The 14,488-nt window shown below is 40.7% G+C and overlaps 1 protein-coding gene across 1 annotated transcript in view; it reads left to right on the top strand.

Annotated features, from left to right (window-relative positions):
- Positions 1-2,513: 2,513 nt before the first annotated feature.
- The window catches only part of opcml (opioid binding protein/cell adhesion molecule-like), a 161,427-nt gene continuing 149,452 nt past the window's right edge, over positions 2,514-14,488 (top strand). The window contains exon 1 of the mRNA XM_084073424.1: positions 2,514-2,918. Coding sequence (XP_083929550.1) covers positions 2,761-2,918 — 158 coding nt within the window. The 5' untranslated portion in view covers positions 2,514-2,760. The remainder of the gene's footprint in view (positions 2,919-14,488) is intronic.

The following is a 14,488-nucleotide window of genomic DNA, read 5'->3' as shown; positions in this document are numbered from 1 at the left end:
AGCTCATTGGTGCTATGGGCTCCTGCATCCTTCTTGAGCGTGTCCACGTATGTTAGTGTGGGGCGTCCTCTTGACCGGTGCCCATGTGTTGGTTCCCACAGCACCAGTTTGCTGGCTGGCAGCTCTCGGTGCCTTTGGCAGTGTCCTGCTAGTCTCATTCTCCTTACAGCAATCTTCTCGCTCACCCTTGGTATTCCCTCATACAGGATTCTGTTGGTAACATGCGCACTCTTGCTGATGTTAAGCACTGCACGCAGCATCCTGGTGTAGCACCCGTCCAGGGACTTCTCAAGGGCTGGTTTCAGGGTCCAGCATTCACTGCCATAGAGAAGAACGGACTCTACTGTCGCGTTGAAGAAGCTGAGTTTGATTTGGCGGGGGAGATTGGAGTTCCATACACTGGTCATGCCATTCAGGGCCCTCCATGCAAGTGCCTTCCTCACTTTAAGATCTTGCTCAGTTGAGTTGACCCATGCGCCCAGGTATTTGAAGTCCTCGACTTCTTTCAGCACAGTATATACTCATACTCTGCTTCCTGTGTTTTAACACATTTGTGCTGCAATTTAGCAATTAACCAGAATCCTGCACTAAAATACAGAAATACCACATACTGATGACTAAATGATGCATTTCTCTTACAGTAAGTGCTTTAACCAAAAAAATATGTTTTAGATTAATTTGACATGCAATTAATGCAAATCACTAACAGTAGGCATATTCTGTATGATGATGCAAAGTGTCATTCTTGTATCATTTTCCAGTCAAGACATGTAATTTACCAGAATGTTTTCACTGAAGCATTCCATCAAATACCATGACAAAGTCATAATTACGATAAGATCACCTCAAGCCTTCTCTTGGTGGTCAAGTTAATGCTTCTGAGTGCTTCTGTTAGATGCATAATAGTTAAGTGCCACTCTTAAGTTTTAGTATAGGCTAGTCAGGGCCATTTGAAAGATGCAGTAAAAGTACATTTGTCATTTCTGCCCTCCCTCCTATTGTTTATCCCAACACACACACACACACACACACACACACACACACACACACACACACACACACACACACACACACACACACACACACACACACACACACACACAGAGTACACCGTACATAAACTTGCAATTTACAGCAGCATCAAAGCATCCCTACCCATTTTCCTCCCATTTTCCTCCATAATATCTCCCTCCACCTTCAAATGAGTCTCTCACACACACACACACACACACACACACACACACACACACACACACACACACACACACACACACACACACACACACACACACACACACTAATACGTGATTATAAAATTGTAGGCTACAGATTTTTGCGCCACCACCTCCTTAAGCACATCACTTCCAAATACATTTTGACAAGCTGCAATAAACGAATGACGGACGCACGGGTGTGTGTACTAGGCTACTCACCGGTGAAAGTCACCGGGAAATGGAAATTGTGTGTGCCTGAAATACACACACGTCTCTAAACTTAGTTCATTCTCCAGTGTATAAGCGTGCTTGACGGGATGATTATGTGCAGATGACAGCTTAAACTCTAGCCCAATTCATTCTCCGTACAACGGCGTCGCTTGCCGAAGCTTCTTGTCAGCGACATCGTGTGATTGAGCTCAAACCCAAGCACACGACACTAGGCTGTTAGGCTATTGCAGAGACGAGACCGAGTCCTCCTCACCGTAACCGGAAGAATCGCCCCAAAACACGCTCACCCCCATTTGTTTTCTCTGACCGCTCGCCCCCAGCGGTTCTTGTATTCTTGTATATATTGTATTGAGGATACGGTTAGAAATAAGTGTAGGCATAGTTCTACTGAGGTTACGTTTAGGAATAAGGTTAGGTTTAGGCATAGTTTACTGAGTTTAAGTTTAGGAATATACCAGGTGACGAACGTTCCGAGGTTGCCGGAATTGCCCCGGGACGACTGTGTTTTGGGGCGAGCGTTTTGGTATTCCTACACGCACGCACGCACGCACGCACGCACGCACACACACACACACACACACACACACACACACACACACACACACACACACACACACACACACACACACACACGCGCGCACACACGCACACACACACGAGATCTTCTCAAGTGATTCTGTGGTGATTACGGAAAGTGAGCTGCGTGTGAGGAGGATTGGAGTAAATACTTTAGGAACTTTAGGCTAGTTAGCAATTAAAGAAACTATACTGCAATTGCATGTATCAGTCTCTCTCAGCTCCTGCACTTGACTTGAAAGTCGGCAGCTTTACAGTCTCCTCTCCTCCAGGCATCAAGAAAACAAGAGACTTGGGGGGTGATGCATCTCTGCGCTGTGCGCTCTGAGCATCCATTTCACGGCGATTACAATTTGAGCCCAGAGACGATCAGAGACGCTCCGCATTTCATTTCTCCCACACAAACAACACCGTCGGTGCTTTTTCCACCGAAGCCACTTCTTAAAGGGCAGCGAGAGATGTTTCTTCAACAGTGAGAGACTGTATTATAGTCTACTGAAATCCTAAGGCGTGCAGATCATACTTTTCTACTACATTTGCGCAACGGACGGTCAGACAGACGGCATTTCAGCGCCTGTTTAATTGGGGCAAATCAGGTCGCCCACAATCATCAGCGCATCTTGTGGAGGAGTATTTATAGCTTTAACATCGCGGTCCTGTCGTTTGTGGCGGAAGACGTTAAGGAATAATATTTGACATTTCTAAGTTTTCGTGGAAGTTGCGCAGAGAGACAAACATCATGGGAATGTGTGGCTGTTTCGCTGTACCTGGGAAATGCCTGGTTGTCATCGGACTAAAATTGTTGTTCCTTGTACCTGCAGGACTTCCAGCAAAAAGCGGGGATTCTTTATTAAGGGACAACATCACCGTGAGACAGGGGGACAGTGCCGTTCTGAAGTAAGTCTTTTTTATTTATTTATTTACTTATTTATTTATTTGTTGTCCATGGTATATTTTGTGTGCGTGTGTTGACAAGACATGCAGCAGATCGATCTAGGCCACATGAGCACTTTTAAACCTATATGCATCGGCTATTTGAAAATCCGATCTACAAGCTCAGGAAGCCTTGTGAGCTTGTAGATATGCTATTTTCAAAAACTCTTCAAATAAAATGTGGAATATTTGGAACATTTACGAAACATTCTTTAACAACACAAATGCTCCCTGGCACAAGCACACAAATGCCCAGGACTTATTTATAAGGCATAATTATAACATGCTTAGGCTACAACTGATTTTGTCATTTCAGTCCTTAACCGATGCAACTGTATTCCAAAAAGAGCGTTTTAAGTTAGTGCGCTGATCGCAAAACTCGTGTTTTTTGCCATTGCCCTTGAATGTTATTGATCTGGCTAATATCTTATTGAGGGTTCTCAGAGCAGAGTGACTACTGTGTGAGTGGGGGTTAGGTAGGCCTATTGATTACCCAACTGAATATTCAGGTCTGTCTGTCTTACTTGTATCTGATTTTAGTCTAATGACTGTGAAGATCGGGGAGGCTACTTTTTTTTTTATCAGTTACGATGCTGGTGCTGCTGCAAATAAAGAGCTCAGCAGAAAGATGCGACCCAAGGCCCCCACGCCAGTAGCCTATTACCCAGTTAAGTGGTTGCAATCTTTTTAGCTTGAGACCCAAAAAATACATCCCCATACATACATCTCCCCCAAGGACCGGACCCAAACTAGAGAAAGTAACCGATCTACAAGCTCACCACAGATCTGCTATTTTCACTAGTTCTAAAAGTATTTTCCCCGACCAATTCATGGATTTAAAAAAACAAAATTGAAAAATGTTTGAATTGGTAAATAAAGCAAGGTCTGGAAATGTCCAACACACACTTGGGAACTTTTACAGGAGATATAACACATGAATCAATAGGGATGTTACTTCACTTGGGTGGAGCTCAAGCAGAAGGTTGAGTTATGGTCTCAGCTATATCACAGTTGTCTTGGGTACTTTAAAATAGAAATGTCTAGTCCTGCCCTGACAGTATATATATTAAACATGATAAGTGCACTCAAAATGATGTCAAGTATGACACTGATGCTTTCTTGTAACACTGTTGAAAACCAAAGTAACATAATGTTGCAGCTATACAGAGCAGAGGTGCCCATTTATTGGAATTCTGTTGAGATTTTGTTCTTTATTTATTTATTTAAAATCTAAGAAAGCTTTACGTTGTGGCACATATTGGCATAAAGTTTTGAATTCTATTGGCTATACCTATAACCTACTGGGATTACAGTATGCCACCAACATTATGAGCAACTAACAGGGAATTCAATTGTATTTAACAGGATGTATTTCGATACTAGACCACTGAATTGTGTTGTCACATGGGCAGCACAATGGATACAGCACAGTTTCAGAGCACAAATGAAAAGAGGTGTAAAGAATAGAATTGAATATGAATGTATATATCCAATGCTCTTTTTCTGCATTTGATTATTCTACCATTAGACCACCATTGCATTCATTGAAGCAGATTCTGGTGGGTGTTGAAGCTGCTATAAATAAATCCGTATGAAGGATGCCTTACTGTCACTGCTTCTGCCCCTGCCTGACAGGAGTGTACCATACTTCTGAATAGACATACATTTGATGATCTGTTGACATTAACATCTGTACCATGGTTTTGTTGTCAAATATATTTAGAGAACAAAGTAAGATGTTAAAACATATAGGCCGGTGCACCTGGCTTGGCCGAGCATCTATGTATGAATACAATTGGCTGTACCGTTCGAGGGAGAGAAGCTGGGTGGGGAGGGCGGTCTTTTTCGCTGCGCTAGCAACTCGTACGGGCCAGGGCGGCACCTGTCAGTGGGGGGTGTTGAACGTGAGGAGTAGGACGAAGGCAATACGTCCTCCTGGTCAGTGTGGGCGTCGTTCTCACTGGCAGGTGAGGCAGTAGGGTAGAACAGCAGTGGCAACACAGAAATGTGCGGGGAGGGTGCAGGCAAAATTTACTACTATAAATTAAAAAGAAAAGAAAAGACTGAAATACATGTAGGCTTAATGGTTGCAGTATGTGGCATCTCTTGTGACATTATTCAACCTATTTTAAGGATAAATCATTTTGGCAGTCCCATTCATTTTATCTGGATGGCCAGAATTGATATTGCCCTACATACTGTACTGTAGGTCAATAGGAATGACACCTGCACATACACAAGTTTAAACCTTTATGATTGTCTGACCCCTTTGGACCAATAAACTCATTCCTCCTGAAGCAGTCTAACCACTTAAGCCCTACATCGTATGATGAATTCACAACGCATCTTGACACGTGGTGAGCTTGTAGATCTGCTATTGTGTAATATTTTGTAATATTTCTGAAGGTTTACACATATAATGACCAAAAATAGGGAGGTTGACAGTGGCTAATCTTAGTGGTTGTCATTATTAGAAGTTTGCAGAAAAAAACACATGAAAGTACAGTTCAATAGGTCAGCTAATAGGAGTAAAAAAAAAACAAGAAAGCCATTGGCTTGTTTCCATTGGGGTCCTTTAAAGGCATTGGTTGGTGCAAATGGCATTAATTTATCTCCAGAGGTTTGATACTTGTGCCAACTCATCAAACCCTGTAACTAGTAGTACTCCTACTGTACTTGTATGGTTGGAATTGTGGATTCAGAATGAATGGAAAGCTCAGATCACAGAGAGCAACAGCAAATGAGATAACATATTTGACTGTGTCAGTATCCCAGATAATATCAGAATATGACAGGCAACTTATCCAGTCTTTCTAAAACCAGAATAACGGCTTATCAGGGTTTTAGAGAACAAGATATGGCATAAGCTGACAAACAGAACACTTTGATATTAAGGCAAAATTGGTGCAAACATCAGAGCCATATTAACTTATGATTCATATTACAAAAGAAAAGAGTATTCTGGGTTTAAACAGTGTAACACAGTGTATATTTCAGTCATTTAGTAATTTAGGTTCTCAATGTAAGGTCCGAGGACCCCCAGGGGTCATTTAGGGGGTTCCAGGAGGTACTCAAATGATTTATACCTAGGAACCAAATGGACCCTTATGGGTCTGTAATTCCGAGAGTGCACAAATGGAACCAAATCTATTAAGGTTCCATTTGTACACTCTTAAAGTTAAATTAACACTGAGGATACAAATCTAATTGAATGGGGTCCATGGCCTAAATGCATAATTATCATGCTGGGTGTCCTCGAAATTACAAAGGTTGAGAATTACTGATTTACTGTAGGCTAACTATGCCTAGAAGTCAGGGAATGTTAACAAAATGTGCTAATGGATTTGGATTGTTAGCACAACATTAGCTTGCTGGCTCACTGCTGTTTGGGACTTACATAAACGCAATCTGTTGCCATGTCTTTGCTGCTAGACGAGTTTTCAAATCCTAAACAGTGTTGACAACTTGGCAGAACCCTCACATAAAGACAGATTTCACAGATGTTTTGTGTTTCAGTCTTTAGAACGCACACAAGACAATTTTGTTCTAAACAGCAGTCACACATTTAACACGTTTATTCTTGCAATCAGTCAGAACCCATTTTTATAGCAGACTTAGAACAAAACAAACATGGAGGCAGACAGCAGACATACATCTTGTCCTACTTGTTGTGTGTGCCTTGTTTAAACATTTAATACTTGTTCATAGTGTTGCCACAATAGCTTTAATTGCTATATCTTTCATGTCTTCCATCCATCTGACTTGGGAGACAGTGGAAGCCTTCTTCTTGTTCACTACCATGTTTATGCAGTTGTGAGTCAGCGACTAATTTACTATTGTGTGTTTCTTTTCCAAAGCTATTGCCGTCATGCAACAGGAATTTGAGTCATTCGAATATCAAATCAGATTCAGCTTTATTGTCACATCACAGGGGTTGTTTTTGTGCACGCTCCATCATTTTGTAAATGATGATTCATGATGAAATAGGTTTTAGATTTAGGTTTTCAAAATGGGCGTGTTAATATACTGTCTGTAAACACTACAAATCTACAGGACCATTTGAGAAGATAATCAGTTGAGACCAGCCTCAAATGGTTGAATCGGGACCCACAATCCCTATAGTTTGCACCAGCCAGTAGGTGCGTCATAATATGACACTGTGGCATTATGCTATGGTGGTTTTTCCTCTGCTGGAGAATCTCATATTAATAAGGGTCTGAGAGTGCTTGAGTGATAAGTAGAACTATATTATAAGGATAGTTAACCAAGCAGTCCGTTCATAGAAGGATAGCCTATTTTATATATTTTTCCCAGTCAGGTGAAAAAAGAAAATGGAAATAGGCTTGCTACTCTCGGTGGAATGCTACTGTACTGCCTACCAAATGCAGTAAAGGTACTTTAAGACTCTTGCTCTTACTTTTATCTAGATATTTCCTTTGAAAAATTCGGAGACAGTCTGCAAAAAGAGAAAACTACTGGTATTTTCACCTCAGAGGCGTCTCAGAGATTTTGATTTTTTTGTGACTGACTTAGTCAATCTGAACAATGTCCGTTTCTGTTGAAGACTGCACTAAACTACTCTATTCCATTAACCACTTTAAAATAGCAGATCAATAACAAGCGAAAACGGAAAAGACACTTGTATAGAGCCCTGAGGTACGACTTCACTAATTTTTAACCTATCTTCATACAATTGGTCCTCAAAGATCTACGTACACATTACAAATGAACAAATACAATGTCATGTACGTACAATTTCATTGATCCACTTGAACACCCCCCGTTCTGGGGGGGAACATTTAGCAGAAATAGCCGATATACAAGTTCAGATCAAGCGATGCATTGTCAGCTTAGGTGGTATTTTCAGCGAAAAATGTACAGAGTTTAAGTTGTTAAAGACCAGGGTTGAGCTGTAGGGGGTACGGGGGGGTACGGCGTACCCTTAGTTCTGACACTGTGGGAGCTGGGGGCGCGCGTGCACGCACCGTCAGCGGCGGTCTTTAACGCCTTAAAGTTTAAAAACAATAGCCTCTCAAGGTTCGCACCGTCAGTGGCGAGCCGTTCTCAATAGCGTCTACCTGGCTGCTTTGCATAACATTAGGCTACTCGAGAAAAGACACGGACTTGAATTGAATGTGTTCCTCTCACAATGACAGACAACAGTCTCTGCACTGCAAGGTGTGAAGGGGATCGCTTAGCAGAGGACCCAGTTCTCTGAGACAAGACAAACACAAGTTGTCTGATTATTTTAAGTAGGCCTACTTATGTGTGGGTGAGTCTATGTAAAGGGCTTTTATATAAAATTAAAAGGAACATAAAATAATTAATTTGAAACAAAAATAAAAACAACAAATTAACAATGCAACAATACAACAAAATAATAATACATATGATTACATTAATAATCACATGTTGAATACAGTATTTCAACTAGCACTGAGCTGAGTGGCTATGTGCGCGCACGTGCGCGCGCGTGACGTCATAAAATACAGTACCCTTGGTTCAAAAATCCACAGCTCACCACTGTTAAAGACTGACACTGGTATAATCCACAGGTAGGTCCAAGGAAGAGCGAAGGTCTGAGACCAGCCTGACGACACCGCCTGTCATCAGGCTGTGTCTGCTGAACAAGACTCATGCCTTGTTCAGCAGTCTGATGGCAGCCGGGTGGAAAATGTTCATGAACCTGGTGGTGCTGCTCTTGATACTGCGATAGGCCCCCTTGCCCGGCCGCGGCCGTTGTAGGGGCTGCTTGTCCTTGATGATGCGCTGGGCTTCGACTACACACCGCTTTTTGTACAGTTCCTGGAGCGTGGGGAGCTCGCCTCCCATTATGAGCTCTGCCGATCGCACTACTCGCTGTAGGCTTATCTTTTCTCGGGCAGTACATTTTCCATACCAGGCCGTAACACAGCCTGATAGAACGCCTTCAACTGAGATGTTGTGTCTGAGGATGCGGTGTCCTATTCAGAACTTCTTCAGGCGGCGGAGCCAGTAGAGTCGCTGCTGAGCCTTTTTCCTCACGTGTGTAGTGTTTCCCATTTGAGGTTCTCCTCGATGTGTACTCCGAGGAACTTGAAGTCGCTGACCCTTTCCACTGCAGCGCCGAAAATGAGAATGGGCACATGATCTCTCCGTGGCCTCCTGAAGTCGATGTGCTCCATTGTTTGCTCCTCTCCGCAAGCACACATTCATGAAGGCTGGCCAAGCAGGGGCCATGTCCGGTCCTGAATCGGTTAAGGGTTGACCACTGTCTCCAGGGACCTGTTGGGTGCAGTGTTAATTTTGTCGACTAAGACTAAAAGACTAAAAGACTAAGGTTTTGATATTTAGTCAACTAAGACTAAACAATTTCAGAAGACTAAAATAGGACTAAAACCAAATGGTGTGTTATTCAAAGGACTAAGACTAAGACTAAATCAGAATTTGCTGCAGTGTAATTGTTTTTGACTAAGACTAAAAGACTAAGGTTTTGATATTTAGTCGACTAAGACTAGACTAAGACTAAACAATTTCAGAAGACTAAAATAGGACTAAAACTAAATGGTGTGTTATTCAAAAGACTAAGACTAAATCAAAATTTGCTGTCAAAATTAACACTGGTTGGGTGGGGTCTGACTCCAGGTTTTTTTGTTGGACCTCCTTGGACTCCCATTCCTTTTGCCAGGCTGATTGAATGGTAAAGTCAGCTGTTGGGATGTTCTTCCAAATTGGAAGAAATTGTTCATCTATGGAAGTCGAGCAGTATGTGGGTTGAGGATATCTGCGTGGATTGGTCAATGGTAGATGGAAAGAGTCTTTGACCTTTTGAAGGATCCTTTATTATGTTGATTAGATAGCCTTTTTATACAGGTTATAATATTAATACTGGTTTATAGCTACAATTTGGTATGTATTTTAAGTAACGGTTTAGTATGGTAGCATATGTTACAATATGCAATAAAAATAGCACATCTGCAGTGGTTGGAGGTGGTCTCCCTACTTTTCCTGTGAGACATTTCAACCCTGGTGTCCGGTAGGACACATAGTGGTTGACAATGTTATTTGAAGCAGACTTGGACCCCTTATGTGCCGCCATCTTTATTGTAGTTTCAATATTGTTGCAATTACCTCTCTCCACCAGGAGAGACATGTATATATATACATACAGTTTAAAGATTGTAGCTTTTCAATAAACAATTTGATAGTATTTTTACTGAGCAAGAGTTTTGGCAAAAATAAATTCAATGCTCTGAGCAAGCTGTGCTGTAATCAACAAAATATTCACTTTTTGAATTCACATGAAACAGGAAATTATAATCAAGCCATGTACTGACCAAAATCTGAGGTAGGCTGAGGTAGGGACTGTTAGATTGCTCTGAATGCAAATCACTCTCTGTGGCCAAGTTGTTTTTTTAAGAATCCAATATTAATTCAAACATCAGATTTTTGTTTTGTACAATTGGATTATATAATCAAATGGAATATTCATTGACAACCCTAGTGTCCTGAGTGATTGAATTGTAAGTGGATTGCACAAAGACGCATAAATGTTGAATTACCCAAACTGCTTCCAAAGGTGGTCAGAGACGCATTTGGCTGATTAATAATGAAATATATTTGCAAAGTGCCTCCAATCTGGTTACAGAAACTGAAATAACCAACAGCCGCCTGGATTCGAACCATGGACTGTGTGGGGAAATCAAATATCTATCACTTAACCATAGGGGAATACCTCTTGGCCAAGGCAGATATTAAGCCCCTGGGCTACAGGCAGTACTGCTCTGCCACATGTGCACAGATCCAACTATGAAGTATACACATAGTGTAAAAGCAATAGGCGACCAGGTGGTATAACACTACCAGAAACAGAACATGGATTTTCCTTCAGTGCATTTGCTATCTTTCTGGAGGATGGAAGAGGACAATATGTCCACAGCAAACATTTTGTGAAAGGTGCAGTTTCATTGTGTATACTGTCATGTGAATGTGTAGATGTACTTAAATGCCAGTTGTAAATGTAATTTGGCCTAACACATTCAAAACACTTAGTTACTAAAAGCATATTAACGCCAGGTGTAAAGGGCATTGGTTTGCCACCTTTTGTTAACAATGACATACTTTTAGCATTCCAAGCATAGCCACAATTGCATTCTTTATAAACCAACTTGAATTCTCCACTCTAGAAGTCCTTGAGTCTCCTAAATGGCTCCTTCTAGTTTACTCTGCTTATCATGGGATCAGTCTCCATTGTGGACCCTCCATAATAAATGGACATAAGAGTCTGTAATTGCTGACAGATTGTCTCTCCAAAAAACCTATTTGCTACATCTGCTGACATTTCCATTAATTATTATGAGGGAATAGAAACATTAAGAAATATCCTACCCCCCCAAAAAAAGATGGCTTGCAGAGTTATAATAAGCCTGCTTTTAAATTAATATCTGCTTTTATCATCATTATGGACTGAGAAAGAAGTAAACATGAACTCTTTCATATTTAGACTTGAAATGCCGGAATACTTCCTCATCTTTGCATATTATATTAGCAACTTGAAATATGCTAAATTCTTAGGATACATGATTTGGAATACATGAATGTTAATTTCAGATGTGCAGTCTCTTTCAATGTAATCACAAAGCTAATTTGTGATCTCACATTATGCCATGGTTTTTGCAATTTTTTTGGATTGCATTTAATGACTATGATTGTCCACAGCACAGGACAATTCAGAAAAATACTATGCATTTGTAATAGCATCCATTTGGCAATACCATATACATTTAAACGTCACAGTTAGACAATATCAGATAAACAACTTGTGTGTGTGTGTGTGTGTGTGTGTGTGTGTGTGTGTGTGTGTGTGTGTGTGTGTGTGTGTGTGTGTGTGTGTGTGTGTGTGTGTGTGGGTGGGTGGGTGGGTGGGTGGGTGGGTGGGTGGGTGAGTGAGAGAGAGCACCTTGTAATGCCTTTCTTAGGAGTTATGTTCTTAATACTCTAATAGTACTTTTGATACTATACTTGTTTTGCATACTATGAATTATTTGTTTGATATCTTCGAATCTGTATTCCTGTGATGTCTTGTTTTTAACTCTGGATTGCTGGATTTTCCATCTGCACAACAAATGTACACGTGGATACTAATAAACAAACCTTTACCTGGACATTCATTGTATAGTGTTTTAATCAATAACGTATAAAATAGCCTGTCTGGCTGTAGCTGTAAAATTTGACAAATGGGCCTAAATAAGAGTACCATTTTACAGAATACTGTGCTCTCAATTTACTATACAAGATTTTCTTTTTTTACCCATTCATGCCCAGTTTAACTTGGCAACTAAACAATATGTAACTGGCTACACAAGTACATGATACTGTTGAGCCATCTTTTAAACTGTCAGGTTAGTATTGGTGTCAATGGGGCACCAATAGCTGAGTAGTTAAGGCACGTGCCACATAGGCTCTGATGCCAGACCCTGGTTTGATTCCCAGCCTGGGTGGACCTTTGCTGCATGTCACTCCTGACACTCACTCCATGTTTCCTGTGTCTGTAACTATCGATAAAGGAAAGAAAAGCCATAATAACTAAACAACACAAGATAACTAAATATTAACTTATAAAGTATTGCTGTCAGCTGCCTTGTTTATTGTATCCGAAATGAGTATTTTATACAGAAGTCTGCTGCTTTTCTGATAGTTCTGACAGTAAGCATGCCAGTTCATAATTATTAATTCTGATTATTAAAAAACTATCGATCGATCCAAACAAACATAGAATAAAGATTTGTGTTTTTATTCCACTCAAATTATAATATCTTATATCCTATTAAGTGTTTATTAAATATTGTCATTCATTTGAATTACTTAATTGATTTTTTATTTTGTTTGATTATATTTTCTAACATGATGCTTTATTTTTGAGTTCTTGTAGTTCTTGTATCGCTACTCATTAGAGGGTGAGTTTTAAATGAGGATGTATCGCTTCATCACAGTCCGTCCTCTCTGTCAGATTTAGCTCAAAACTTTGTGGGGTGATAGTTCAAGTAGGTCTTATTCACACTAGTCCCTCAACAAGATGTCACGAATAATTTGCACAGCTTATCACACTGCTTTGTTGCATATACAATTCAGATTGGTCAATCAAGGCATTCTGTGATCTGTTATTTCCTGATGGCAGAATGCCGATCTGAATAACAAGCAGCTGTCAGTATCATGCCATTGGAAGGTTGAATGCTAATAATAATGTTTGAATCAATGTAATTGTTTTGATTGGTCCTGCTCCACCCTGTCAGGGTATATTTTATATGAATATAGCTAGAGTCACAAGATGCGTACCTCTTTAAAAGAAGGAAACCTTTATCTCATTTTGTGCTTGTGGCCACGTGTCCTACAAACGCCCAGTAATCATGACCTTTTTATTCTGATCACAGCACCAGTGTTTTGTTGTTGTTGGATCTGAGCCTTCAATCGTTTGGAGGAACTGTATCAGCTTGTGTAAGTTCATACACATCCTCTTGAAGCCTGTCAAGTTCATTCAAATGGCAAGTCAAGAATCTGGTTTAATAGGAGGCAGAAGTGACAGCCATTACTTTCAGATGACAGTTTCCCTGAACCTAGATGGAAGTTTTGGTGTGTGATGGGCATGGGGGTTTGAAAACAACAGTTACCAATGTAACGTTGAGCTTTTCACTTGATATTGGATGATCAGTAAATGTCATACTTTTGGTCAACTTGAATGTAGCATCTTGTGTTTAAATACATACTGCTGTTTGATTTGCTCTTAAAGACAGTCCTCTTCACTTATGGCAAACATTTTCAATGACAAAGGAAAAATAAATAGGCACCAGCACCTTTGCTGAAGCATGCCAATATGCCCGTTTAAGGTAATAGTGTGGTAATGTACAAGAAGGGAATTACTTCGGCCAGCACAAAGAAACCGTGGCACTGGTGTGTACTGTATGTGTGTTTGGCTAATGCAGGTGGAGAGGTGTAGTAGGGTGTGTGTTATTTGCAAATCAGCAGTGCGTTGCAATTTTGGATTACATTGCTTCACACATTGCACTCTCTGCCGCTCGCCTGCTCGGAAAACATAAACCATCGTAGAGTGAAGCGAGCCCTCGTCCGTTGCTATTTTCATCACTAGTTGGCGGAGGCTCACCCAGATAGACATCTCCAAAATCACACAGTCCTGCTTTATATACAGTATATGCTATATTTGTCTGTTTAGGTCAAGCTGGAACCGAGCATGTTTCGATGTATTTTAACCCACACTTGACAATGGTTAAAGGTTGTATCCAAAACTGTTGCGTGTGAGTCATGAAGATTTCCGGTTTCTCCATCATAAAAGGCTTACACAATGGTGTACTGCTTAGATTATTATACTGCCAGGTTCTGTTTGGCTCACCAGACATCATCAAACCACTTCTTAAGGTGCTTATGTGATGTTTAAAAACAGGCAGCAGACGAATATACAGATTAAGAGTTCAGTGGACTGTCTTGCCTTTCATGCTCCAGTGTATTGTGTAATTTAGACTAGTACGTAGTGTAATGTATAC

The sequence above is a fragment of the Gymnoscopelus microlampas genome, assembly GCF_963454915.1.
Source record: "Gymnoscopelus microlampas genome assembly, chromosome: 12".
NCBI classification, from domain to species: domain Eukaryota; kingdom Metazoa; phylum Chordata; class Actinopteri; order Myctophiformes; family Myctophidae; genus Gymnoscopelus; species Gymnoscopelus microlampas.
This window is presented reverse-complemented; position numbering and strand designations above follow the sequence as displayed.